This window comes from Peromyscus maniculatus, chromosome 3 (genome assembly GCF_049852395.1).
Source record: "Peromyscus maniculatus bairdii isolate BWxNUB_F1_BW_parent chromosome 3, HU_Pman_BW_mat_3.1, whole genome shotgun sequence".
NCBI classification, from domain to species: domain Eukaryota; kingdom Metazoa; phylum Chordata; class Mammalia; order Rodentia; family Cricetidae; genus Peromyscus; species Peromyscus maniculatus.
Genome location: NC_134854.1, coordinates 28,554,140 through 28,582,082, shown reverse-complemented (window position 1 = coordinate 28,582,082; position 27,943 = coordinate 28,554,140). Strand labels below are relative to the sequence as shown.

Sequence of the window (27,943 nt, the reverse complement as noted above, 5' to 3'; positions counted from 1 at the left end):
AAAACCGTGTTGGATAACCAGACCACAGCGTGTAAAATATTTTTTCCTTCCACAAAAATCTAACAGTGGAAGAAACAAACAGTGTATATATGATTAAAATTGAGACAATTTATTTCAGGAGGTAAATGAAAAATGCATTGACCTATGAAACTAAATTAACCTCATAGTCTTCCTCTAGAACTCCCAGATACACTCTGAATTAAAAATGCTACTTCTTGGGCCAATAAAAAACTCCAGACCAGTCCCAAGACTGAAGCTTGAACATTCCTGGAGACGCCATGGGCTTGCAGCAGAGGGCTGGCTGGGAGCTGGCCAAACCTCAGGTCTCAAAGAGGGCGACGGGGCCAAACCGGATCTGTGCGACTGCTTTTCTCTTGCCAGTACACAGGGTAAACAATAATATGCCTCTGTGAATTCTTGCTTGGGCCATGCAAAGGAGGCCCGCACTCACAAGGGGCGGGGCGACTGGGCGTGAGGAGAGAAAGGAGCACAGCGCCAAGCGGAGAAGACTGGGTGAAAACCAGGCTGAGCCATGGGCTTCCTTACCCATCCACAGGGTTGTGCCCGTGCGTGGGCGGAGCCGCCTACATCTCTCTGGACCAAGGCCAACCTCCCGTAGCATCCGCCAGGAAGCTGCTTCAGCCGGGACTGCGAAGCCGCTAATCGGATTTTCTGCTCGCGTTCCCGGGGTCCGCAGCCAGGGATGCAACCCGAGCTGGGCAAACCGGCGGGGGCGGCACCAGGTCCGTGGCAGCCAGCCTGGTCTGCCAACCCTTTCCAGGCGGGGTGGGACCCTCGCGGCTTCTCGCCCAATCCCGTTCCCCGACGCGCGCAGGGCGGGACCCTCGTGGCCTTCCGTCCAATCCCGTCCCCCGACGCGCTCAGGGCGGGACCCTCGCGGCTTTCCGTCCGAGTCGGGCTTCGGGGCAGCGCGGGGCTGGCAGGCCGGCCGGGCTCGCGGGGGATCGCGGAGGGCTAGGCGAGGTGCGGAGGTGAGCGTTCCCGTGCAGACGGCGCGCTCTCCTTCCCCTCCCAAGGGGCGAGGGGTGCTGGATTGCGCGGAGCCGAGCAGAGTCCAGGCGGGTCGGGCGCGGGTGTGGCGTCCGCAGGCGTCTCGCCCTTCGGGGCTTGGGTATCCCCGAGTTGCGCCGCCCAGCTAGCATGTCGGGGTGCTCGATCGGGTTTTGCTCGTTTCGTGGTGTTTCCCCACTTGTCCTCATCCACAGTGCGGAGTTGTCCTTGGGTTGGTGGGAGGAGTTTCTGAACTTTGCTTTCTGCTTCTGCTTCAGCCTAGCTTAGCTGCGGGCACCGGAAGGTTCCCTGTGCTCCTTAGGTCCACCTAATAGGTTGCCCGGAACATAGCTAGCTCTGCAGTGATCATCTGTCTAGCAGATGACCATTCTCTGTTTCTCCAGCTTCTTTCCCCTTCCTGATCGTTAGTTGAGAGCATTTCTTCCTTCTTGCAGTCACCAGCTTTGTCCAGGTTCCCGTGGTTTCAAATCAGAATTGTTCAAACTCCTGGCAGTCCTGAACACTTCATCTTGGTTTACTGGTATGTGACACTCTTATTTGTTTACTTACTCTTCCTGGGTCTCTTTCCTACTTCTCTGAGTTCACATCACTTTGCTTTCAGGAAATCCACTCTAGTTATTGTAATCGTTTTCTTAAGGTCATTGGAATCGTTTAACTTAATCTATGTGGTTGAAAACTTAAGACAACTCTTGAAGAATCTATGATTACCTGCAGCGGGAATTAAGCACCATGGCAACATAAAATTAGTATTCTTGTTCTGGGCTTTGTGGTGTCTATTAAGTGACAAGGAAGTGTGAAGAGAAGGTCTTGCCGTTGCATTAGTTTCCTGTTGCTGTCACAACAGATGATCACAAGCTGCAGGTAAATGAACGCAGCTTCTGTAGATCTGAAGTCTGAGTGAGTTTAGCTCTTGACCCTGCACAGAATCTCAAAAGGAGAGTTCAGAGTTTTTGTTATGAGTCATTTTCTTTCTTTCTTTTTTTTTTGGCGGGGGGGAGGCAGGGGGGGAGGCAGGGGGGGGGGGGAGGATCCTTCTTCAGGTTCATTATGTTGGCAGAATTTAATTCCGGCTCACTTGCAGTAGGATTGAGGTTCCCATTCCTGTCAGCACTGTTTGTCTCTAAATTCTTTTCTTTTATGTGCATTTGTGTTTTTTTGCCATGGGTGTTGGTGTCCCCTGAAACTGGAGTTACAGACAGGTGTGAGCTGCCATGTGGGTGCTGGGAATTGAACTTGGGTCCTCTGGAAGAAGAGTCAGCTCTTAACCTCTGAGCCGTCTCTCCAGCCCCTGTCTCTGAATTCTTGAGGTTGTGGATATAGACATAGAGGTGGCAACCTCTCTACCCCAAGGATTCAAATGATTTGGTTAGGTCCTGCCTATTTAAGTCCCTTTTTTGTAGATTAAACCCAGTTGCAACCACGGGAGTCATGATCATCTATCATAAAGACAAGTTCTGGAGACTAAAAAGGAGTTGAGGTCATCATTAACAGTTACACCATAATATAGTTGTTTCAGGATGGACTTTTTATGGCATGCTTTTAGGGCATTAAAAAAATCTGATGACTGTATGGTTATACATTGAAAGATAAAGAGATTCTATTAGTTCCTTGCCTAGAGTTGGATGGGTGTTGGTGGCACACACCTTTAATCCCAGCACCAGGGAGTCAGAGGCAGGCAGGTCCGTGTGAATTCTGGCAAGCCTGGTCTGCATTGCTAGTTCCAGGGCAACAGGGGTACATAGTGAGATTCTGTCTCAAATATAAAAAGGATACATTTTGAGATCCAGTGAGATTGATCATTAGATATTGCACCTGCAGCCAAGCCAGATAACCCAGTCAATTGCCTAGGAGCAGATGGTTGGAAGGTGGCTGAGTCTATATTTAGGACCAAGAGCCACATTTCTATTAAGTCTGAAGCTGTTTATCAATATTCAAATGGGATGTAAGTGAAACCATTAAAAAGGAAGAGACTGAACTTTGAGGTCCTAAGATATTAGCCAAAGTAATCTGCCATGCCTTTGTTTCTGATATTATTAACTTTTATAACAAATGAGTAGAATATTTTATTTAACTTTGCTATTTTAAAATAGGATATGAAAGGACAGGAAGTTTTCATTCAGTATTAATTTCTTGTTTTCTTATTTACTGTTTTTTTATGAAATTTATAAACAACTTTTTCAGAAATCTTAATTTTTATTTAATACCAGTGTACCCTATTTATATATGGGGTTAGTTTGATTTTGATGAGAATTACCACAAATGTAGAAAATATTTAAGATTGGGTTGTGATACTCAAAGCCAATCTGATTAGGTCCCATGCCATCTGCATAGTTTTAAGTTACATCAGCTTGTCACATGAATTCTTACAGTCTAAAATATTCCATGACCCATTCTCCACATCTCTATTGCTTTTCAGAGTTTCTCAGACCATAATCTTTTTCTACACATCCAATCCTATCCACCTAGCAAGACACTCTGAGGTTCCCTAATGCCCTGTAAAGTTGCCTTGTAGAAGGGGAGGGTATAACCTAACGCATCTGCATTTGGATACCCAGAATGACCTCTCAAACAGATGACCAGCTCTGCGATTTCTGCTTTCTTATTAAAGCAGTGTGACGGTCAGGGAGTAGGCATGCTTCTTGTAGCACACTGCACTGTCTGGTGTTTGGTGATGACTGCTGGTCTCGCTGATGATGCTTTGATTCCCAGTATGTTGAATTCACACTATTAAAAGTTGATTTTTCGGCCGGGCGTTGGTGGCGCACGCCTTTAATCCCAGCACTCGGGAGGCGGAGGCAGGCGGATCTCTGTGAGTTCGAGGCCAGCCTGGGCTACCAAGTGAGCTCCAGGAAAGGCGCAAAGCTACACAGAGAAACCCTGTCTCGAAAAACCAAAAAAAAAAAAAAAAAAAAAGTTGATTTTTCTTTGTCCAACAAGTTTACAAATACTTACGAGATTGAAATTGTGACTGATGTTGCTCTTTTTTTTTTTTTTTTTTTTTAGTTTCTCTACTTTGACTATATCATGGAAAATCAATTGGCAAAATCAATTGAAGAACGGACATTTCAGTATCAGGATTCTCTTCCGCCATTGCCTGTCCCTTCACTTGAAGAATCGTTAAAAAAATACCTTGAATCAGGTGTGTTCATAATCTTCTAGTATAGATTAATTTTGATAGTGACAGAAACGATGTCAGTGTGGGTTTAATTGTAGATGCCTTCAAGCTCTTCCTTACAATATGCAAAACTTTTTAAGTTTTTTCTCCATGGTTTGGAAAGTCTGATAGTATTAATTGCCTGCAGTGTAAGTGTCTCCATCTGCTTGTACAAGTCCCACTTAGGGCAACGATTTTGAAATCTTTCTCTGTGTCTTTCACTATCACCATATTTGACCTAATATTTCTTGGATCTTGTAGTTGCAGATATTGTAAATTAATTCCTTAAAATAATTCTACAGTTTGCTCTCTAACACCTGTCCACATTTCCCCTCGAATTCTCATCATATATATAATCACCACTTTAAGTCAGCAGCCACCAGATTTTAATAACTCTTTACCTTCATTCACCTGGCCACGCAGGGTTGAGAGCAGTGGTTCTCAACTTTGTAATGCTGAGACCGTTTAATGCAGTTTCTCATGTTGTAGTGGCCCCCAACCATACAATTATTTTCATTGCTACTCTATAACTATAATTTTGCTACTGTTGTGCATCCTAATGCAAATATCTGTGTTTTCCAATGGTATTGGGCGACCTCTGTGGAAAGGTCATTTGGCTCCCACGGGGGTCGTAACCCACAGGTTGAGAACCTCTGGTTTAGTTGTTTATAAATGAACCAGTCATTTTAGTTTGGTACCTATTTGTTACATTTCCACCTTCTTTTTCATTGCTTAATTTTCCCTTTGTATTCATAATTTATTCCTAACCACTGCAATGAGTGAACATTCTTGTATACAGTTAGACATAAAATATTGAGTCAGTTTTCTTTCCTCTTAAAAATGTGCATTGTGGAGCTCTTTTTCCCCTCCTCCCTCCCTTTTCTCCTCCCCCTCTCCTCCCCCTCTCCTCCCCCTCTCCTCCCCCCCTCCTTCCCCCTTCTCTTCCCCCTCCTTTCCTTCCTCTTTCCCCTTTCTTCTCCTCCTCTCCTTCCCCCTCTGCTTCCCCCCTTTCCCTCCTCTTCCCCCCTCTCTCTTTCCCCCCTCTCTCTTCCCCACTTCTCTTCCCCCCTTCCCCCCTCTCTGTTCCCCCCTCTCTCTTCCCCACTTCTCTTCCCCCCTTCCCCCCTCTCCTCCCCTCCTCTCAGTGAGGATGGACTTGCTTGCGCTTGCTGCACGGCTGTCATCCGGGACATTTCATTGACGGCGTCTAGGCAGCCCCTTTTCACTTCTTTCCTGTCTTCTCTCTTTCTTGTCTGCTTTCTTACGTTGCTCACCCTGTGACTACCTGCAAACAAATATTTGAGAGGGCAAAACAAGAGCTAAATGTTTTACTTGATTGATTAGCTGAGTGTAGAATTATGAATTGGGTGTGCTTTAAGAATTCTGGAGGCCTTGTTTGTTTCTTGTTGGAAATACGGTGCCATTCAGACTTTGAAATATGGTGTCATTCTGATTTTGGGACCCCTCCTGCTAAAAATCATAGTACCTCCCATTACATCTTCTTACCAAATTCGTGTGTACTTTTTTAAATTATTAATTTATTTAACTAACTCACCGATTTCAATTAGTGCTGCCTGTATGAGTATCAGTCATCCACCCAGTGGGGCATGGAAAGCCAACTAGATGCTACACCCCTGAAAAAAGTAACTTTCCATCAGCTGAGGAGCTGGGGTGAAGCCTTGGGAGTCCCTCCCGACTCCACGCTCGAGTGAACTCTGGATCTTGTGGAGGTGCTGAGTTCATGAGTTCCTCAACGATAGTTTCCAGAGGACAGCACTTCCCAGCACCCCATCCTATCCCCCTGCTCTTACAGTCACTCCAGCACCTCTTGTCTCCTGAATCTCGGTGAGGGGTTCATAGAGATGGCCCGTCTGCTGCCAAACACTCAGTCACTCATTCTTACGCTTTAAACAGTCCTGAGTCTCTGCATTAACCTTTACCCACTGCAGTAAGAAGCTCCTCGGACCAGGGCTGAGAACGGCACAAATCTGAATATAGTTAGAAGGCATTTGACAGCATGATCATTTAGGAAAGCATCAGTAGGTTGTCTTTGCTAGAGCTTATGATTTCTCTACTGATGGGTTTTGATTTTATTTACGGGATGAGGCATGGATTTTCTCCTGAGGAACAGGTCTCAAACAGGTCCAGTAAAAAGAGCAGTTTCCCCCATAAATGGTCTTGCCTCTATTGCAGCAGTGTTTACAATGTTGCCTTACAGGTTGGTAGTGTAGCATGCAGAGCCCAGCACTGGATACAGTACTGATGTCTTTTATGTTCCATCAGACTGCACAGCACCTTCCAGCAGTCAGCAAGCTAGCCAGCAGGAAGAGAGTTTCCTGGTCAGTTCATTGGTTTCCCCGTGTCCTGCAGCCAAAGTGTGTGATGTCCTTAGCAGTAAGGTCTTGTCATCTAGTCCAGTGGCTCTGAGCCTTCCTAGTGATGGCGCCCCTTTAATACAGTTTTTCTTCCAAATGTTATTTCATGGCTACAAATAACTATTTTTTCTCCTGTTATGAATTGTAATGTAAATATCTGATATGCAGAGTATCTGCTATGTGGCCCCAATGAAAGGGTTGTTTGACCCCAAAGGGGTTGCAACCCACAGGTTGAGAACCACTGATCTAGTCATTGTGGGCAACAAAGAACAGTGGCAATAGCCTGTATTGTTGGGGTGCTCATAGGAATGGAACCCATCCCTGGCACTGAGGTTTTCATTTAATAACCAAGGCTCAGGAATTCAAGGTACTTGATACCTTCACAAGCAGAGGGGGAAATGAAGGGAGCGGCATTGCTCACTAATGTAGGAACCTTTGGTCACCCACCCCCCCCCCCCGATGTATTTTTCATTAGGTTTCATAAGTCCTTAGTTGTGGCTAGCCCACCCCTCTACCCCTCCTTCTCCCACCCCATCCCCACTTAAACCTTTGGCTTCTAGTACCCACCCCTTCCACATTCTTTCATACTGTGTATATTCTATCCCCTCATACTTTGTTACTTAGAGTGCAAAACCATAGGTTCCTACATGGTTTCCTCATGCATTCTTCATTTTGGCTGCCCTTTCTCCTGGCCCCTGATATTTATGCCCCTCACTCCATTTGAGTGACCCAGACAGGTCCCCCTTTCTGTTTTTTTTTCTTTTAAAATTCCCCTTTTAGCACTTTATAACCCCAATTTACATTCTACACCAATTCACTCAGAACAACCAGATCTTTCTTACCCTGTAAAGATCATGATTTATCACTGGGCTTAGCAAAGCAGCAGAACCCCACAACAGTCCCAAGGTCCGTGCTTCTTTTTTTTTCCTCCATTTTTCTTTATTAAGAAATTTTCTACTCACTCTACATACCACCCACAGATTCCACCTCCTCCCTCCTCCCACCCCCTAGCCCTCCCTCCCAAGCCACTCCACATCCCCACATCTTCCAAATCAAGGTCTCCCATGGGGAGTCAGCAGAGCCCAGCACACTGAGCCTAGGGAGGTCCAAGCCCCTTCCCACTGCACCAAGGCTATGCAAGGCGTCACACCACAGGCAACGGATTCCCAAAAGCCTGTCCATGCACCAGGGACTGATCCTGATTCCCCTGCCTGGGTGCCCCCCAAACAGTTCGAGCCAAACAACTGTCTTCCATATTTAGAGGGCCTAGTCCAGTCTCATGGGGGCTCCACAGCCTCTAGTCTACAGTTCATGGGCTTCCAGTGTGTGGCCGGTCATCTCTGCACTTCTTCCCATCATGATCTCCACATCCCCTGCCTGCAGAATTCCTCCTCTCTCACTGGTTGGATTCCTGGTGCCTGGCCGTGGATCTCTGCATCTGCCTCCATCAGTCACTGGACAAAGGCTCTATGATGATAGTTAGGGTATTCACTACACCAGTCACCAGAGTAGACCAGACCAGGCACCCTCTGGACCACTGCCAGCAGAAACATACAACACTACCACCAAAAAATAACAGGCATTAACAATAACTGGTCATTAATATCCATTAATATCAATGGTCTCAATTCACCTATAAAATGACAAATTTTATAGAATGGATAACAAATTCTAACAGAATGGATACAAAAACAAGATCCATCCATTTGCTGCATACAAGAAACACACCTCAACTTCAAAGACAGATACTACCTCAGAATAAAAGCCTGGGAAAAGACTTTCCAATCAAATGGATTTAAGAAGCAAGCTGGTATAGCTATCCTAATATCTAATAAAATAGACTTCAAACTAAAATCAATTGAAAGAGATCAGGAAGGACATTACATATTTATCACAGGGAAAATCCAACAAGATGAAGTCTCAATTCTGAATATTTATGCCCCAAATACAAGGGTACCTACATTTGTAAAAGAAACATTGCTAAAGCTTAAATCACACATCAAACCCCATACACTAGTAGTGAGAGACTTCAACATCCCTTTCTCACCAATGTACAGGTCTGCCAGACAGAAACTTAACAGAGAAATAAGGGCACTAACAGGCGTTATGACTCAAATGGACTTAATAGACAGCTACAGCACATTCCACGCTAACACAAGAGAATACACCTTCTTCTCAGTGCCCCTAGATGAGGAGATCATGGTCCATGCTTCTTAACTGCCTTTTTACTGTGGTCCATGTGTCTCAGAGAGCTGGGTGTCACACACCACCTCTCATGCCCAGTCCCCTGCTATCATTTCCACCTCATTTTCTCTCTCACACATTGTTCAGTATATCAGCGAGTTCCAAGATTTTGGATGTCAGGATGCCAGATCTAATTTGTACTTTGCCTTGTGCCCCTCCTGCCTCTAGAAATAGAGTGAGCTGTTAGGTCTCAAACCTGGAGCACATGGCTGAGGTTCCTATTTAACACGTCGGAGTGGATACTGGTTGTCAGGCTCTCCCTGCATCCCTCAGTCTCTACCTGTCACAGGGCCCTCCTTGCTGGCATAACCCACTGCCTACCCTAAACCTCTCCAGGCTTGGGCTGGGTGTCCTTCCCCATCTGCCCTCACCTCTAATCCAGCCGTTTTGCTGTGCTGGTTCTCTTTTGGCCCCTTTCTTGCCTTCACCTTCCTGGCCTCTTACTGTGTCTCTCCCATGTCCCCTCCCCGCTCTCCTCACATGGCCTGGCTCAGTCTGGTCATGTCCACTCTGGACTCTCCCAGATGTCTCTGCCTCTGGCTATGCTCTCCCTCATATCTGCAATAAACTTTCTCCTCTACCATACCTAGGAACACTCATCCTTCCTTTTTAAATTTTTTTTCCACTCATCTGGTGCCCAAACCCAGGACCAGTCATGTCCTTTCCTTTCTTATTTCCTTTTTCATTCGTGAGCAGTATCTCCATCTTGTTCCCAGGTTTGTCTGGCTTACTTGCTAACTGGAGACTGTCGTGGAGGACGCCACCACACACTGTTTTCTCATTGTTGTTCTTCCCTCGTGGGCGAAGTTCTTTCCTGGGAGGCGCGTAGCCTCGGTTGCAGGTCTTACCAGAGCAGGGATAATTCGGTACTACCACAGCAAGGAGACACCGTTCCATGCAGGGGAGGTGTCTGTGTCAGGACTGTCGGGCGGCCCCTCTGTTCTCAGCGTTGGTCCTGTTTCCTCGCCGTTCCCGCTGTGTCCTAAGTCACCTGTACCCGTGTGTCTGTCTCTGTCTGAGCACCAATGTGTTAGCTTTCCAAGGAGACATGGGCAATTGTTCATTAGCCCCAGACAAGGCACCGGCAACAGACCAAAGAAATAATTCCATCCAGTTTGGTAAGCCAAGGAGTTTATTAGTTTATTATTACAGGAGTATGGGTGACTTTTAAAACAGTTGTGTCATTGAAAGCTCCTGCCTCCTCCTGAAAGCCAGGTAGCTGGAGTCCCTGCCTTCAGTAAACCTTCCACTCTAACTCCAGCGTTTCCTTCTGAGATCATGTGTAGGTGGGGCATGAAGGGGAGAGGCTAGAATTTCACACGAGAGCCCAACCTTAACCAGCCTCTCTATGAAGGAGGACCTCAGACCAAATCTTGTGAAGGCCATATAAAAGTAGACACAGTGCTCTGATGAAAGTGGTGTAGCCGTGTTAATACACAGAGGCCAGGGCTCCACAGCACCTGCCAATGCTCGGGCATTCACATTTAAGATTGAGATTCTGAAAATCTTGCTGGGAACTCTGTGTGCTTGGGTTGGACTTGGTGACTAGTGAGTCTTACTGTTGAGTGCAGGGAAGAGACCTAGTAATTTCATTAGCACATACCTGAATTCCGGCACTCTTTTCTTGAACTCATCAGTTGGGAATGGGGAGAAAGCTGAGCATGTAATTTCACTTTTTTAAAATTTAAATTAAATGCAAGCTGTCACCTAGAAAAAAAATATATATATATTAGCTGGGTACTAAGTGATTTCAATATATGTATATCATGTTATATTTAAAATAGGTCAAATATGTGTCTCTTCAAACAGTGTTTCATTATGTTGAAAACATTCAAGATCTTGCTTTCCAAGACACTCAGTGTGTAATTGTCCGTAGCAGCATTCCAGAGCTTCCTGTTTCTATCTCCTTTAGTACCTACTGATGAACCTTCCACACCCTGCTCCCCTCCTCCCCGTTTAGATTTCCATGTGTCAGTGTTACCAGATGGTGCTGGCTTCTGTTCTAGGCTTTGTTCACTTAGCATTTCCAGTTTTACCTGTGTTGTGATGTTGGTGTTCCATTCTTTTTTTAATGGCTGAATGATAGCTTTTCAGTGTCTATGTAGTACAGTTCTTTCTCTATCAGTTGACAGATACTTAAGTTATTTCTGTTTCCTGCATTTTGTGAATAATTCTTCAATATAAGATGTGTATTTTCAGTATAGTACCACTTTTTTTTTTTTTTTTAGTGTGGGCCAGAATCTCTTTTCCTAGCCTTAAGAAAAATTGTGTGGATGGGGTGGTTGTCTCTCTGTGTGGATGGGGTGGTTGTCCCTGTGTGGATGGGGTGGTTGTCTGTCTCTCTATGTGGATAGGGTGGTTGTCTCTGTGTGGATGGGGTGGTTGTCTCTGTGTGGATGGGGTGGTTGTCTGTCTCTCTATGTGGATAGGGTGGTTGTCTCTGTGTGGATGGGGTGGTTGTCTCTGTGTGGATGGGGTAGTTGTCTCTGTGTGGATAGGGTGGTTGTCTCTGTGTGGATGGGGTAGTTATCTCTGTGTGGGTGGGGTGGTTGTCTCTGTGTGGATGGGGTATTTTTCTCTGTGTGGATGGGGTGGTTGTCTCTGTGTACACACACTTGCACGTGTATGCTGTCCCTTTTTATTTTTTATTATTGGGTTTGTTTTGTTTTGTTTTGATGGTATGCACCTGCTTGCCTTTGGTCCATGCTTTTTGTTTGTTTGTTTTTAACATGGATTCTGGGGATCAAACCCAGGTCCTCTTGCTAAAAAGATAAATACTTTATTAGTTTAGATATCACCTCAGCCTATTTTGTTTTGCTTTTCAAATACCTTCTTCTCCTTTTTTTTCTTTAAAGTCTACCTTCATCTGGGAATGCTAACATTTAAAAATTCACAGATCATTGACTTTTTTGAGTACTCACTTATTCTCTCTGAATACAGATATTTTAAATAGGATTTTACATTGTGCTAGGTAGATTTTAAAGAGGCAAAAAATATATTAATTTGATTTCTAATAAACTTTAATTTTCAAAACAATTGATTTTCATAGACTAGGGAAATTTGGGTGGTTTTCTTATTTTCCTTTTTCTTTTCTTTCTTCCTTCCTTTTTTCCAGTTAGTAGAAAATTATTTTTGGCTCTTAGACACCCTAAATACATATTACATTGCCTTTGTAGGAGTCATGCTTCTAATTTAAACATCAGTGGAAAAGGCTTTTGTAAACGGATGGTTCTCTCCTGTCTGCCAGTTCCCAAATAACCATCCAGAGGCTTATATTACTAATAAGTGTTTGGCTGCTGGCTCGGGTTTATTACTGGCTAGTTCTTACAACCTAAAGTAACCCATTTCTATGATCTATGTTTTGCCACGTGGCTGTGGCGTTACTGATTTGCTAGTGTGTTCTTCCTTGTGCAGCTGGTGGGCTGGCTGGCATCTCCCAGACTCTGCCCTTCTTCTCCTGTATCTCTGCTTCAGTTTCCTGCCTGGCTCTATCCTGTCTTGCCATAGGCCAAAGCAGCTTTATTTATCAATCAGTGAGATCAACACATAATCGCAGCATGCAGAAAGACATCCCACAGCAGGCTTTAATTTCTCTTACTTGCAGTTAAATAGGACTTACTTTCTACTGCACAGTAGCCAGGGGCAGCCTGGCCTCTTTAACTGTCATCTAGAATACTTTGGGGAAATTTCAGAAATTGAGACTACATTATACAATATCTACTCTTTTATTTCTTTTTTAAAAAAATAGTATTTGCACTGCAATTTTCATGTTGCAAACTAAAACCTTACTGTATGCCAGTGATGTTTAGATTTGTATAAAAATGATTGAGGTGATAGGGGAACACTTATGTCTAAATATCTCTTTTTTATAGTAAAGCCATTTGCAAATGAAGAAGAATATAAGAAAACTGAAGAAATAGTTCAAAAGTTTCAAAATGGAGTTGGTGAGAAATTGCATCAGAAATTGCTTGAAAGGGCTAAAGGAAAAAGAAACTGGGTATTTATTTTATATATTTATAATTGGAAAATTGATATTTAAAGAATTTAGAATGTATATAGCTTTCATATTTAAATTATTGCCTAAAGTGCTTGGAGTCACTGTCATTATGATACAAAAGAATGAGTCACATCGTTGGAGAGCATGTATTTCATAAGTGAGCCTTTGTCTTACCTGAGAATGGGTTAAAATGCAGGTTTCCTGGAATGTGTAATCTTTGACTCAGTAAGTCCATCACGAGGCCCAGAAATCCTTATTTTAATTCACACTCTGTGTGGTATATGCTTTGGCCATTGGCCATGGGATCTAGAGTTACACATGCTGGGCAAGCTCCACCACCGAGCCGTCTCCTCACCCACCCGTGTGGAATTTAAACAGCACGGGGGAAGTGGGAAGCAGCTGGACATATTCTGAGGTGGACAGACTGAAGGAGAAGCTGCTGTGACCCCCAAGTCCCCCCTCACCAGCAGCATTCTTCTGACTTCTGAGCTCAGCCGCTTCTCAGTGTGTGAGTCAGAATTAGAAGAATTTTCAGAGTTAGAAGGCATTGCCTTAGCTGAAACTAATGATGGTAACTTACCATTTTACAGAGCAATGTGTCGGGTTTTTTGATAAGACATTGATCCTTCTGCTGAAAAAGTAACATTTCCCGCTTCCAGATTCCTTTGTTCTCGATTTTGAGTCTGGGGAGGTTTTAACTAAAGTGGGGTAAAGGTAAAGAAATTGTTGCTCCGCTTATATTCATTTTACTCTGGTCTGTTTCTGGGTTACTAACTACAGTTTGCACCATCATTTAAAAAGACAAAAACCTTCAGGGAAACTGCCAAGATCTAGTGTCTGCTTTCTTGGTAAGAAATTCAGCTACTTGCTGTGAAAGGGGGCTCATGAAAAGGACGGCTAGAGAAAGGTGTAAGTCAGTTTGAAGCACACTGAAGTCTTGCATTTCTAGCTAGAACTTCAGGTTTTGTTTGCTAAAGGAACATTATAAATGGCTTACTGGCTGTCATCATTAAGTGAGGTTTCAGGGAATGTCTGTTACACTCTAGGAGCCACCTAAGTACCTTGTTGATAGTGTAGTTAAACCAACTAATTTTTAGGAGCTTATAGTTCTAAGGTGGGAGGGAACGAGAAAGGAAGGGTGGGTATTACGGTAGGGTTTTCAGTCTCTATGATGACTTCAGGGGTTGTTTTGAACATGGAATGAAAAAGGAGCAAATGTAGCATGCTTTCTTTACTTGCTGGCAGTGACATATTCAAGTGTTTTGAAGAGCCAGTGTTCTTCGTTTCTTTCAGCTGGAGGAGTGGTGGCTCAATGTCGCCTACCTGGACGTGCGCGTGCCGTCACAGCTCAACGTGAACTTCGTGGGGCCTTCCCCGCACTTCGAGCACTACTGGCCCGCCAGGGAAGGCACGCAGTTAGAAAGGGGAAGTGTGATTCTGTGGCACAACTTGAACTACTGGCAGCTGCTAAGAAGGTAGGAGTGCTAAGTGCCCTGGGCACGGGCTGAGCCGTGAGGGTAGGGCACTCAGGGCCCTGGGCATGGACTGAGCCGTGAGGGTAGGGCACTCAGGGCCCTGGCACGGGCTGAGCTTGGGCTTGCCCGTTGTGGGAAATAAGCAAATGCTGTCAACCTAACTGAGTTATTCAGTGAAGGATGATATAGTCGTGATGGCTTTATAGTGAGTTTTAACAATGACTTTTTGACCAAAATGCTTTTTTAATAGCGAGAAATTGCCTGTACACAAATCTGGAAATACTCCTCTAGACATGAACCAGTTCCGAATGTTGTTTTCTACCTGCAAGATTCCAGGAGTTGCTAGAGATTCAATTATGAACTACTTTAGGACTGGTAAGTAAAAAACATAGGACATAGGTAATTTCTTTGTTTTTGGTTTTTTTTTTTTTTTGGAAACGCATTGGGACTTGGGGGAGGTTTGCTATGATTTCTAATATACTGTTTTAGATAATTGGGTTTTCATAAATTTACCAGAAACTTTCTGTGAAACTCTTTCTTCCATTAGCAGCTCAGTAATATTCTTGATGACTTTAGCTTCTAGTTATGTGTTACAATCTCATTGCCTAAATTAAAACCTTAATTTCTACTCCTCAGTAAAGCCTTTTCCCTGCAGACATGTCCCAGACCCTGTCAGCTCACAGCTCCGTCAGCCCGGATGTTGCAGTTTCCGCTGTCACTTGGGTCACCTGTGGAACCCACATAATTCCATCAGCGTTCATGTGGCTGTGTTTATGTCCACGTTGTGATGTGTAGTCCCCTGGCCTTACTGTTCTACACAGCTGTATTCTTCCCTCTCCTGAGGGCCCATAACATCTTGCTATAATTGTCAATTTCTTCTTTCTCTTAAAGATAGGACTGCTTCTTGCCTTTCTGCCTCATTCTCAGCTAGTTAACTGTTTTCTTATTTTTAACAAATACAGAAAAATCTGATCTTTAACCTAAGGTCGACCAGCAGCAGGGAGAATCCTTTAGAGATGCCGTGTCCCAGTCCCCTGCAAGGAGGTCAGGGTTGTCAGTCAGTTGCCCTGGAGATGAGGTTATGCTGAACTAATCACGGGTTCTTAGAAGAAGAACAGAGATGGCAGTACAGACAGATTGTGATCTTCGCTGGATGGCTTTGAAGATGGAGAAGGGGACTCCTGAGCTGAGGAAGAAAATCCTTTGTCTCCACAGGAGGGAACAAAGCCACACCTTCATTTATCATAGAGAAACATACTTCAGATTCACCCTTCAAACCCCAGAGATCATAAAGTTGTGTTGTTTCAAGTCACTTGGTAATTTTTTCAGCCCACCCTGCTCCCTGTAGTGCATTTTAGCACACTTGTGTGCTTCACGTACCTTTTGGAAAAGTCGATGAAGGAGAAGCTGGGGTGTACCTCAGTGATAAAGCACTGGTCAGCACAGGTTGAGGCCCTGAGCACAACCCATAGTACTACCACAGAGAGAGCAAACGAGAACAAACCCTGGCCAACTTGCCTGTCCTCAGGACACCGCTGTGTGTGTTAGGCCCCCTCCTTTTGCTTCTCTGCTGTCTGTTCCTCTCTCTCCACTGCGTCACCAGTTTCCTTGCTTTAGCAAATTGCTCCAACTTGTGTCATCTCTCATACTAAAAGAACAGAAATGGTTTTTTTCCTACAAGTGCCACATCGTAGTTAAAACCATCATCCCTGCAAAGCATGATGATGCAGGCCTGTCCTCTGGTATCCTGGAGACTGAGACAGGGTTGGGAGTTCCAGGCAAGCCTGGGTTGCATAATGGAACCTTGTCTCAAACACCACAAACCAACCAACGTGATACCTCCACTAGGTGGTTCTCACCGGAACCACTTTCATTACCTAATAACGGATCTGGCTGTGTTACATTTTATCCACTGATCCATTCATGTAGCCCCTGGAGGGACCTTCTTAAAGTACTACACATATCATATTACCCTTCTACTATATAAAACCATCTATTAGCTTCCTTTCCATCATGCTTAACACTGGAAGCCCCTCTGAGTCACAGATGGTCTCCCTCAGCCTGACCTCAGCTGAAGGTTCACTGAGCATTCTTCATTAAGCAAACCAGTTCACTTTTGTCCTAATACTTCTGCGGTTACTGTTCCCTCTGCCTGGTTCTCCCTGCAGAATTCCCATGGCCTACTTTCTCATCTCATTCAGATCTCTTTTCACATACCCTCATAAGTTCCTGTCACACATTCTTCCAACTATTTATTGATTAAATGGGTATGGGGTTTCTTTTCTTTTTCTTTTCAAGCCATAAGTTTTGGAAAGGATGTCAGTAGATGATGGTATTAAAGGGTATCTGTGGTAAACATAAAAGGATCTGGGGGTGTGTGAAGGGGTCAGAGGGAAGAAATGGCCTGGAAATATCCCGAGGAGGAAGAAGACCTATCTCCTCAGCACTGAGGAAGTCCTGAGGTTGACAAGAGGTGGTCTAGCAGTGAATCACGTAAAGCAGTGAGTAAATTCCAGCCAGTTAACTTGCTCCAGTGGTACTGTGTGTCTTGTCTTTCATCTCTTTTCACTCTCCTGTCTGAGAGACAAGGAGCAGGGACATAGACGGGGAAATTCTTCCCGACACTCCGGCATGATGACTGAATTGTTGCTAGATCATGCTGCGGTTAAAGTGTCTCCCATTCAAGTACTGAACGCTCCCGGGCCCAGTGTGCCAAGCCTCCTCCTCTTTGCAGTTAGCGGAGAGATTTGGATGGTTCAGGGTGGTGTAGCTGTAGTCAGCAATTGAATTATCTGATGAGAAATTAACATTGAATAATCTCAAAGAGAAAGTTGTTCTCTCAAGTGGTTCTTCAGGACCCCTTCCCCCTTCCCAGTCCTATCTCTTAACCAAGACTTAAAAATCCCTACAGCACAGCGGTGTTTCTCACAGTACACAAATACTTGAACTTGAGTTCAAGATTCACATGGACACATTTCAAGAGTATGCATTTATGTCCTAGTAACTGAAATTCTGTTACCTAGTGATTTCCTCCCTATGGTTATAGGATCACACTTGGTCTTGGCTCGGGCATAAGCAGGCTGTATCTATAGCCTTGAAGTTTTTCTTAAATTGTGTTTTCTAACAAATAAGTATAAACATAAAAGTTGTATATTGTACATATTCATGAACTGCCATATGATGTTAATGCATGTGTCCATTGTAAAGTCAGGTTAAACATGCTTGTCTCCTCAAACATCTGTTATTTCTTGATGGCAAACCAAAGTCCTTTCCCCCAGCATTTTGAAGTGTGCAGTTCACGGTCATGTGTCTGGTTACCTTGCTGAGGAGCAGCAGAGCAAATTTAACTTGTCTCAGCACAGCTTCATGCTGATTACAGTCTCCTCATCTTCCCTCTTCCACGAGAACTCTGTCCAGGCGATACATTTTATATATCACGCACACACAAACGCATATACACAAACACGCACAATAAAAAACTATGAGAGGAATTATATTCTGTTGTCTGAATGTAGCTTTACTGAGTCTATGTTTTCTGTGTCTTTTCCAGAGAGTGAAGGCCACTGTCCCACCCACATTGCTGTGCTGTGTCGAGGCAGAGCTTTTGTCTTTGACGTGCTGCACGAAGGAAGTTTGATCACTCCACCAGAGCTCCTCAGGTTTTTAGACTACCTCTAAGGAATTATGCATCTTAACTAACTTCACCTCTGGCCCTTGTGTGCACATATAAATGTACTCTGTCCTGACCCTGCCTCCACTGCTCCTTGCCTCCCTGTCAGCCTCCGTTTTCCATACAGCTCTCTTCCGTGTTCATGACTTTCATTGTCACTGCATTTGACTGGGGCTGTCTGGGCTCAGCAGTGGGTGCACAGTGAAGACCCAGCTCCCCATCTCCGAGAATCTGTCAGAAGGCAGTTGTCTTAGTTACTTCCTAGTCTGTTGCCGTAAAGAGACACCATGTCTCAGGCAACTTGGAGAAGAAAGCATTTAATTGGAGGCTTACTTACAGTTTGAGAGGTCAGTGCATTGTCATGTGGTGGGGGGCATAGTGGGGGGACAGGGGCATGGTTCTGGAGAAGTAGCTGAGAGCTCACATCTGATCACAAGTTACAGGCTGAGAGAGAAAGACTGGGCCTGGCATAGTCTTTTGAAACCACAAAGCCTAGTGACACACCTCCTCCCACAAGGTCACACTTCCTAATCCTTCCTAAACAGTTCCACTAACTGGGCACCAAGCATTCAAATACATGAGTCTATGAAGCCATTCCCATTTAAACCACCACAGCAGTAGTTCAGTAATAAAGAGTAGGGCCCCTGAGCCCGTCACCCATTAATGGCTGCCTGTTGGTAGGCCTGGTACCAATAACCACAGCTGCTGTAGGTTCATGACTGCAACGGTGGCTGTGTTCCAGTTAGCCGATGGTGTGTTGTGGCCCTTCTCCCTGTTTCCAGCTTTTACATTCCTTCCTTCCTCCATTGTCCATGAGCCTCACAGGGAGTAGTATAAATGTGTTGTTTAGGGCTGAGCCCTCAGCCATTACTTACTCTTAACCTACTGGCAAGCCCCGAGTCTCTGCAGTCACTGCCATTCGCTGCAGAGAAGCTTCTCTGATGAAGACTAGCATTTGTCTATGGGTCTAAGATAGATGCTTACAAGACAGTTTGGCCTTTTACTAAGCAGCAGTACCGAGTTCTTCACAGGGCCTCATGTAGCCGCTAGGGCCTGTGAGAGCTAGCCAGCGGGGGGGGGGGGCGGGGGGGTGCCAGTGGGGAGGGGAGGGACGGGGGTGCCAGCGGGGGGCGGGTGTGTGCCAGCGGTTTGGGGAGGGACGGGGTGCGGGGGAGGTGTATTTCAGTTCCAGCTTGAATCCTCTGTTTTGCATTCAAGGTCTGTGGTGTCTTTAGCTGTAGGATCTTATCTGGTTGTGGTTGGTAACTGTCTTGGTTAGGGTTTCTGTGCTATAATAAAACAACATAAGCAAAGGCAACTCGGTGAAAAAAGGGTTTATTTCAGCTTCTATGTCCTGATCACAGTCCATGAAGGGAAGTCAGGGTAGGTACTCAAGGCAGGAACCTGGAGGCAGGAGCTGATGCAGAGGCCATGGAGGAGCTCTGCTTACTGGCTTGCTTCTTATGGCTTCCTCAGCCTGCTTTATTATAGAACCCAGGACCACCTACTAAGGAGTGGTACCACCCACAGTGGGCTGGACCTCCCATATCAGTCACTAAGAAAATGCACCTTGGCTTATCCTACAGGTCAGTCTGGTTGGGGCATTTTCTCAGTTGTGTCGAGATGAACTAAAACTGTCCAGCACAGCAACCCAGAGGAAGAGCAAGAGACTCTGTTTTTGGGGGGTGGGGTGGTTCTGGGACCTCCCTGAACAACAGCTCCTCTAGAAGTACCCCACACCTCTCACTGGGACTTCTAGTCAGTGACCTGTTGCTTCTGAAACCAGTATTATGTAGCCTATGGGGTATCTCCCTTCAAATTCATTTTTGTGTTTTTAATTTGGTTACAAGATAATAGGATTCGATGGCTTTTCCATACCTGCTTTTTAAAAGTAGCTTTAATTTTTGAAATTAAGATAGAAGTATGTCATTTTCCCATTTCTCCCTCCAACTCTTCCCGTGTGTACACACTCCCCCTTGCTCATTTTCAAATGCATGACCTCTCTTTCTTTAATTGCACACACACACACACACACACACACACACACACACACACACACATGCACGCACACACATGCATTTGTTTGAGTTGGCCAGTCCTCTTGTGTCCCCTGGCTCTCCTGTTTAAACCTTTGTGCCTTGTATTCCTTGTATTCCTCCCGTCTACTTTCCCGCCCTGTGGTGCTGGCACATGGGCCTGTCCATGCAGCAGGAGGGTCGGGGTTAAGGCATTCCAGATCATCCTGGCCTTAGCCGGCTCCTGACCCCCGGGAAATATCTGAGGAGACTGTCTCAGACTGCTGCATTGGATATCCTTAGGTCTCAAGCTCTTGCTTGGGTTAAAACAAAAACAAAAATAAAACAAGTGTTCAGAATTGCCCTTCTTTCAAATGGCCTAAGTTATAAAGTAAGAGTTTCATACTTACTGTTCTTAAAATAGCTACTTTTAATTTTTCAATCTTACAAGTATATATGTGTATGTTCTAGTTGGAGAAAAGGGAAACATTTCATATATTACCAATCCCATCTCCTACCCCAGTAACTATGGTTACTAGGTTAGTGCATGTGCTTCATCCTTCTAGATCAATTGTGGTAAGTTTATGTGTGCTATATATATTATTATGCGCCGTTGACGGAATTACAGAAAGCTTCAAAACATAAAGAGACTCAATCACAAGTTGAAACCTCAACATGCTCAGCTCCTGACTTCTTCAGTTATGAATATCATCACCTTTTCAACTATACCTTAATTTGTATTGGCTTATAAAGAAGGGTTTCATCGTGACGTTTTTCAAGCAAAGTTTGTTTTTGTTTCTCTGTCCCAGTCTTCCTTCTTCTTTCCCGTCCTCCTTTTCCTCACTCCCAGCAGACTCCTTTCAGCTGTCACAGCACATGTGACCTTTGTCTCCTCCCACCTTCTCTGCACTTACACACCCACTCCTCTCATAGTCTCTGTCCGGTCCATCTAGCCGTATTCTGTTCTTCTTCCGGTTCCCTGCGGGTACCTGAAGCAGATCTCAGACAGTGTGTGTAAAAACGTAGTGACTTACTCTGAATTCCTGTAGTGTAAATATTGTAGTATGCTTCTCTAAAATGTAAAATGTGTAAAATATACACGTACTCACATAACACATCCAGTGGCTTATCTCATAAATTAACAATAGTCCTTTCGTATATTAATCTATAAGGATTTCAAATTTCCTAAATGATTTCATAAACGTTGAGTTCTATATATCTGTATGTAATTTAAATGACTTTAAAAAATTTATATATTTGCATGTGTTGAATCTGTGTATATGAAAGCATGTACTCGTGCCTCTGGGGGTGTGTGTGTCTGAACTCCAGATTCTTCACCCTCTTTTTTGAGAGAGGGTCTCTTACTGTTCCTGGTGCTCTGTGATTGGCTAGACTGGCTGGCCAGTAAGCTTCAGGGATCTACTGTCACTCCCTCCCCCACTGCCACCCCTGCTCTGGGGTTACAGGCAAATGTTGCCGTGCCTAGTTTTACACGTGGATGCTGGGGACTGAGCTCAGACCCTTACGCTTACACAGTAAGCACAGGTGGAGTTGTCTCTCAGACCCTTAAATGATTTATTTTTACTAAATAGTACAAACAAATAGAAAAATACACCCAGAGTATAGCTAAACACCCATATACTGTACATCACCACAGAGGTCAAAGTAGAGTCATGAAATAGGCTACTGGGAAAACCCTTTTACAAGGCTTAGGTGTCTGGGTTGTACTTGAGAGGATTTGGTGAGTTTCACTCAACTTCAGGAAACAAGGACAGGTGCTCAGCACAGTTCTACTGATAAGCATACAAACTGGTAATGAATGCTGTGGTTCTCTACATGGGAGCTCTTTCTTGGATTTATGTGTTCTACATACCTTAGGAGATGAGGCTGATTTGATCTTCTGCTCTATTAGAGCATTTTTTAAAATAACTAATCCTTATTTTGAATGCAATCCAACTTATTAAACTTTGCCACATGAGCTCTATTTTTGTATTCTTTAATTTTTTTTCCCTCTAAAATAAGTAGGAAGAGAGGCAGGGCAAGTTATTGTCTCATAGATGCAGGTGGTTTGGTAAAGAATCCTTAGGTGCTCATAAAATACCATTAGTTTGAAAATAAAGCTAAAAGCCAGGCAGTGGTGGTACAGGGAGGCAGAGGCAGGTGGATATCTTGAATTTGAGGCTAGCCTGGTTTACAGAGCGAGTTCCAGGATTGCCAGGGCTACACAGAGAAATCCTGTCTTGAAAATCAAAATAAAAAGAAAGAAAATAAAGAGACATTTTGGTTGCAAGCAAAGCATTTTTTCATCAGTGTTACAGATACAAATAAACAGAAGAAACTGTGCCCACCATTTTTGAATGATGAGATCACAAATGAAGGATGTCACTGGTGGTGCTTAATGACATTTATTAAGCTACAATAATCTTTTGAGTAATCCCTGGATATTTTTAAGTTGTAGCTTCTTTGCATGTGCTGTGAGGGAGAGGGCAAAAACTGAAACTGTAGAATTTTTGACTAATGAAAATTTCTTCACGTGCAAACCCTATTATTCACCTGCTGTATGTTTAAAGATAGATGAAACACTCCATCCACATCCAGTGGAGTCTTTAGACAACATGAGTTTCCTTTCTTTTCCTTTTCTTTTTCTCTTTGTGATGTGGTCTTGCTGTCTTGTCCAGGCTTGCCATGCTGCCCTGCCTTCTGAGGTGCTTGAATTACAGGCCACGGGCCACCACACATAGCTAACTCTTTACCATGTAATTATCAGCATTATAGAATGATTAATACTTACAAAAGCATTTGAAATATATTACTTCTGTTTCTGGGTAAAACACAAATAAGTGAGCACACAGTAAGCTCTCTGCTTTTATATATGTGTACACAATTTTTAATCACAGGTTTAGAACAGCTGTAAGATTAACTACCAAAATGCTTTTCAAGTTCTCTCATAGAGAAGGTATTTGTTTATTTGAACCCTGGAAATGCACATGTTTTCAAAGTTTAAGTGAGATCATCTAAGCTTATTTTTAAATATAAATTATTGTCCATTATACTTTTTGTGTAAGTAGAATATATAATCACTTTTTAAGTACATACATATATATACACACACACACACAGTAAATATTAGCGTGTGTGTGTGTTTGTGTAAGACCTCTGTAATCCTGTGTGTCCTGTCTGTGCTCTTTTTGAGTATGCTTCTTTTTTAATCTTCCGTAAGACAACTGACATATATCCACAAGAAGTGCTGTAGTGAGCCTGCGGGACCCGGCATAGCAGCATTAACCAGTGAGGAGCGAACGCGATGGGCAAAGGTACTAATCTGTGTTACTCTTCTTTTCATGTGCTAACTTTATTTTTTGTCTTTATTGTTTGAGAATTTTTAATAGTATATTTTTATCATATAACTCCTCCCAGATCCTCCTCCCCTTTCTATCCACCCAACTTCATGTTTTTTCTCTCTTAAAAACAAAAGAAAAAAACGACTAAAATCCCAGAGTCAGATTTTTGTTCGCCTTTTGAGCATGAGGCCTGCCTGGAGTGCGGCTGGTTTATTCCATTGAAGAAACCTGACTTTCCCTCTCCCGGCATCTGTCATTTGTGAATGGTGTGGCCTCTGTGCCCACTTCCCCTCCTTCATGTTGGGATTTCATCCGGCTTGAAGTTGTGCAGGTCCTGTGCATGCTGTCATAGTCTGAGTTCATATGTGATCCCTGTTGTGTCTGGAAAATGCTGCTTCCTAAAACTGTCCACCACTGCTAGCTCTTACAGTCATCCCCCACCACCCCTTCTACATAGATCCCTGAGCCTTGAAGGGAAGAGTGTGATGGAGACATCCCATTACTACCCCCTTCTACATAGATCTCCGAGTCTTGAAGGGAAGAGTGTGATGGAGACATCCCATTACCACCCCCTTCTACGTAAGTCCCTGAGTCTTGAAGGGAAGAGTGTGACGAAGACATCCCATTACCACCCCTTCTACATAGATCCCTGAGCCTTGAAGGGAAGAGTGTGATGGAGACATCCCATTCAGGGCTGAGTACTCTAAGTTTCTTACTCTCTGAACATTGTCCAGTTGTGAGGCTCTGTGTTAATTACAGTCTTATGCTGCTCTTATAGACTTTCTCGAACTCTTGCTATTTTCTAGATGTGTTGTATTTAAATTGTAATATCCAGTCATCTCTTTGCCCTTTAGGCTAGAGAATATCTGATTGGTCTTGATCCAAAGAACTTGACTTTATTAGAAAAAATTCAAACGAGTTTATTTGTGTATTCCATAGAAGACACCAGTCCACATGTAACTCCGGAAGATTTTTCTCAGGTAATTTTCTTGTTCTGTTATCTTTCTACACAGTTTTCTGCAGGATTTTTATTATCTGTTGAACATGAGTTTTTTTGGTTTTTTTTTCTCTCTTTAATCAGGGTCTTAGAAATTTTCTCAGCTATAAACTACATTATGTATTAAATTGAATCTCATACATATTGCATAGAACTCTGTAAATACTTGATGTTTAAGTCTGTTTGGATGTATTTTGAATCTTGTTTAAAGAAGTATGGCTATTTACATGCATATCAGTGTTTTCTAACCTTTTCCGTCAATTGATTACATAAAATATTTGCGTGGAACACTGAGGCAAATTAACTTCTCTTTCCAAAGGTGATGTATGACTCTACCTGTAACGCACACCAATGTACATGAACCAATTGGGGTGGGTTCTATCCTAAGAATTATATCACTCTTGCAAGGAATTGATTATATCATTCAGTTTTACTGAACACACTGGCTGTTTAAGTGAGTTTAAGGGTAAATGTGGCTTGTTTATATTTTTTATTTCCCAACCCTGGGTAAGGCTTTTACAAAATTCCTAGGAAGCATAGTCAACCATATTAATAAAGTCTTTTGGAAGAATTTGTCATTTCATAGTATAGTCATCGGTGTTAAATTGTAGGGGACAAATCCAGGATTAAAATTTTGTAGTAAGAAACCAGTTTTTATTTCTGAGAGGAGGAAATTGCTGAAGTACTATTTAAGGGATAATTCAGTGTTGTTCTAACCATAGTCTGCACTTGGAAATGCAGATTGTAGCCCACTGTAGCTAAATACACACACACACACACACACACACACACACACACACACACACACACACACACATTTAATTAAAGTTTCATAAAACAATGATTACTTTTATGTCTGTTATGTACTCTGCTATTTTTATTCTGTTTTATTGTCTGTAAGGAATATTATTTATGCTGCTATAAATTGTTTCATGACTCATTAGTGTGCAGAGTCTACAGTTTGAAAACAGTTGTCTTAGTGGCATATGAATTGTTAAGACATCTTTCTCTGAACTTACTAGGCTTCTTATACTACCCAAGTTTCAAAACACTTCTGCTTTTAATTATGTGAATGTTCTGGGAACATCAATGAATAATGTATTAGCATTCTATTTTTCTGGTTAGATTTTCATAACTTGAGATTTAAAAAGTGTGGGAGCCCGTTCTGGGGTTCCTCGTGGCTTTACCCAGCAGGTCCAAATAGAGGATGATCAGGACCACGGGCCTGAGTGCAGGTGTCTGAGATGGTCTGCACTTGGCTGTGCTGGGGGAGGAGGTCTTTTGCTCCACCCCTTGGCGTCTCTATAAAAACCCTGGACCAGAGACAGTCCGGGCCCGTTGGAATAGGTTCCAGGCCCTCTCGAGGCTATCCTTTATTTTCTATCTGTTTATCTCCGCAACATTCTCCGCTATAAATCCTTCTATCTAATATTTCCTGCTGCTCGCACTCAAGAAAACTCTGGGAAGCTGTGGGGGTGGTGGGTAAACGCCCCACAGAATGGCGCCGTGAACAGGGACTAAAGAAAAAAAGGGACTAAAGAAAAAAAGGGACTAAAGAAAGGGGAAAAAAAGGGACTAAAGAAAGGGGAAAAAAGGGACTAAAGAAAGGGGAAAAAAGGGACTAAAGAAAAAAAGGGACAAAAAAAGGGGGGACTAAAGACAAATGAACAGGGACTTAAGACAAAGTAATAGGGACTAAAGATAAAGGAAAATAATAGTTTTAATACAGAGTTTTTGGTGAAAGTGCTGAGTCAGCCCTGCCAGTGGAAAGGCATGCCGGTGTTATGGAATATATATATATTTTTATATATATTTTTTGGGAAGGCAGGCGTTTTATCCTCGAGAGAAAAGGAAAGCGGACTGGAAGGATGTCCGATGCTGCAGCGAAATTCTCTTCTGTCAAAATTTTCTATCTTCTATCCCTTTCTGAATTTCTATCTGTGATAAGTATAAGGTATAGGGTAGTAATATAGTTTAGGAAAAACTTAAAGTGTAAGATTGTGTAGGAAAAAATAAGTAAGGCAACTAGACAGAAAAACTCTTCAATTTTCTAACTTTGGGGGCTTTGAAAGCAAACTGGGGAAAAAAATCTTTCTTTGGGCTTTTCGGGTAGTAAAAAAGCTCTTCTTGGAGCTTATGGGGAAGGAAAAGTTTCCTATGGAAGCTTTTGACCTGGGGACAGCTGAAAAGCCAAATCCAAGCAGCAGGAGAAAGTAATTTCTCCCTGAGGCAAAAATGGGGGTGTAAGAAGCCAAAGTTGAAAGTTGGGAAGTTTTGGGAAAAGTTGGTCTTTCTCCTGGGGAAAAAGAATCTTTCTCTTAAACTATAAAGCTTTTCTTGGAAAATTTGGGGGAAGAAACTCTCGAAAAAGCCTTAATGTTTCTCAAAAGCTCTCTTAAACTTAAAAACTAAATTTGTCCTTCTGAGAGGACAAAAATTAGAATCACCTGAAGATATTAGTAGGGGGACCACCTGTGATTAGCTCTAAGGGAAAACAACAAATGTAAGACAGCAAAACCTCTCTAAGTTTTCAAGCTTTAACAATCCTCCCTGCAATGCAGGAGGCTGGAACAAGTTTCTAAAAATGTTTTCTAAGCTCTGTTTCTTCAAGCTAGTAAAAGACAGTGGGTCAGAGTACCCTGAAAGAAACGCTTGGGAGAGTAAGGGTAAAGAGCTACAGAGAGCCCAAAAGGGCAGGAAACTTGACCTGAAAAAAGCAAAAAAGCCAAGCTTTTCAGTTACAGCAGAGCTGAGGCAACAAGGGTTTTGTTTGAGCATTTCAGAATGAAAAGGTGTTCCTAATTGTCTTAATGCTAAGATCCCCTGAAGCAATGCAAACTGTTAGCATTGTATCCTCACTTCTGAGCAAAAACCCAGAGGCGACTGGCCAGCGTCTCTGAGTTGGAGTGCATTTCGGGGATACTAGGGTTCCTGCGTTGTAAACTTCCTGGAGCACAGAGCTGAGGCAGGAAGGTGCAGGACCCAGGGGAAGATTGCTAATGAACAAACAAAGCTAAAGCTGGTGGGAATGGCACAGTTGTCCACTTTCCTACAAGTCCCGGGTTGATAGGTCCACAACTGCAAAAAGAAATCTGAGAAAAAGCTTTCCTATCAGAGAAAGGACCTTTCTGGGAAAACAGTAAAGCTGAACTGTGTCTGAAGCAGTTGTGCTGCTGAGTCAGAATGCTGTCTGGGGAAAGAGCCCAGCCAGGGCAGAACAGAACTGTCCAGGAGTAAAGCTTTCTTTTCTGTCAGAGAAAGCACCTTTTTGAGAAAAGCTTTGTTTCAACTGACTCCTGATGAGATGAGGGAGTGTAGCCCTGAGGGGTGATTGCCTCTGGCATAAGCTCTGTCCTTGAGCACCCAAACACAACCCACTGGGGGACTGGGCCAGGTGAAGGCCTGATGAGGCAAAGCACCTGTCCTAATGGGAGTTTAGAAATGGCAAAAACCTCCCTTGTTAGATTTTCAGTCTGTACGCAAACAACACAGACCCGGAAAACAGACAAAAAGCCCCTACCTTCAGGAGCAGGGAAAGCCGCCACTGTAGTGTCGGAAACTGTTTCTGGGGTAGAGGGGATAAACTGAGACCAAACTGGATACTGTGAGGGAGAAAGACTCTGAAGAAACAGAGGGGACAGAT

General features: G+C 43.6%; 1 protein-coding gene across 3 annotated transcripts in view; it reads left to right on the top strand.

Annotated features, from left to right (window-relative positions):
* The first annotated feature begins 499 nt into the window (after positions 1-499).
* Crot (carnitine O-octanoyltransferase) overlaps positions 500-27,943 on the top strand; it is a 46,854-nt gene continuing 19,410 nt past the window's right edge. Inside the window, exons 1-9 of one of the 3 annotated variants that reach the window (XM_042272713.2) lie at positions 500-743; positions 1,467-1,552; positions 4,036-4,171; positions 12,678-12,802; positions 14,096-14,277; positions 14,528-14,652; positions 17,828-17,936; positions 23,183-23,276; positions 24,158-24,283. In XM_042272713.2, coding sequence (XP_042128647.1) covers positions 4,057-4,171; positions 12,678-12,802; positions 14,096-14,277; positions 14,528-14,652; positions 17,828-17,936; positions 23,183-23,276; positions 24,158-24,283 — 876 coding nt within the window. In that variant the 5' untranslated portion in view covers positions 500-743; positions 1,467-1,552; positions 4,036-4,056. Of the gene's footprint in view, positions 744-863; positions 993-1,466; positions 1,553-4,035; positions 4,172-12,677; positions 12,803-14,095; positions 14,278-14,527; positions 14,653-17,827; positions 17,937-23,182; positions 23,277-24,157; positions 24,284-27,943 lie in introns of those variants that run through there. The other 2 variants (XM_042272712.2, XM_076566307.1) reach the window with 2 other exon arrangements.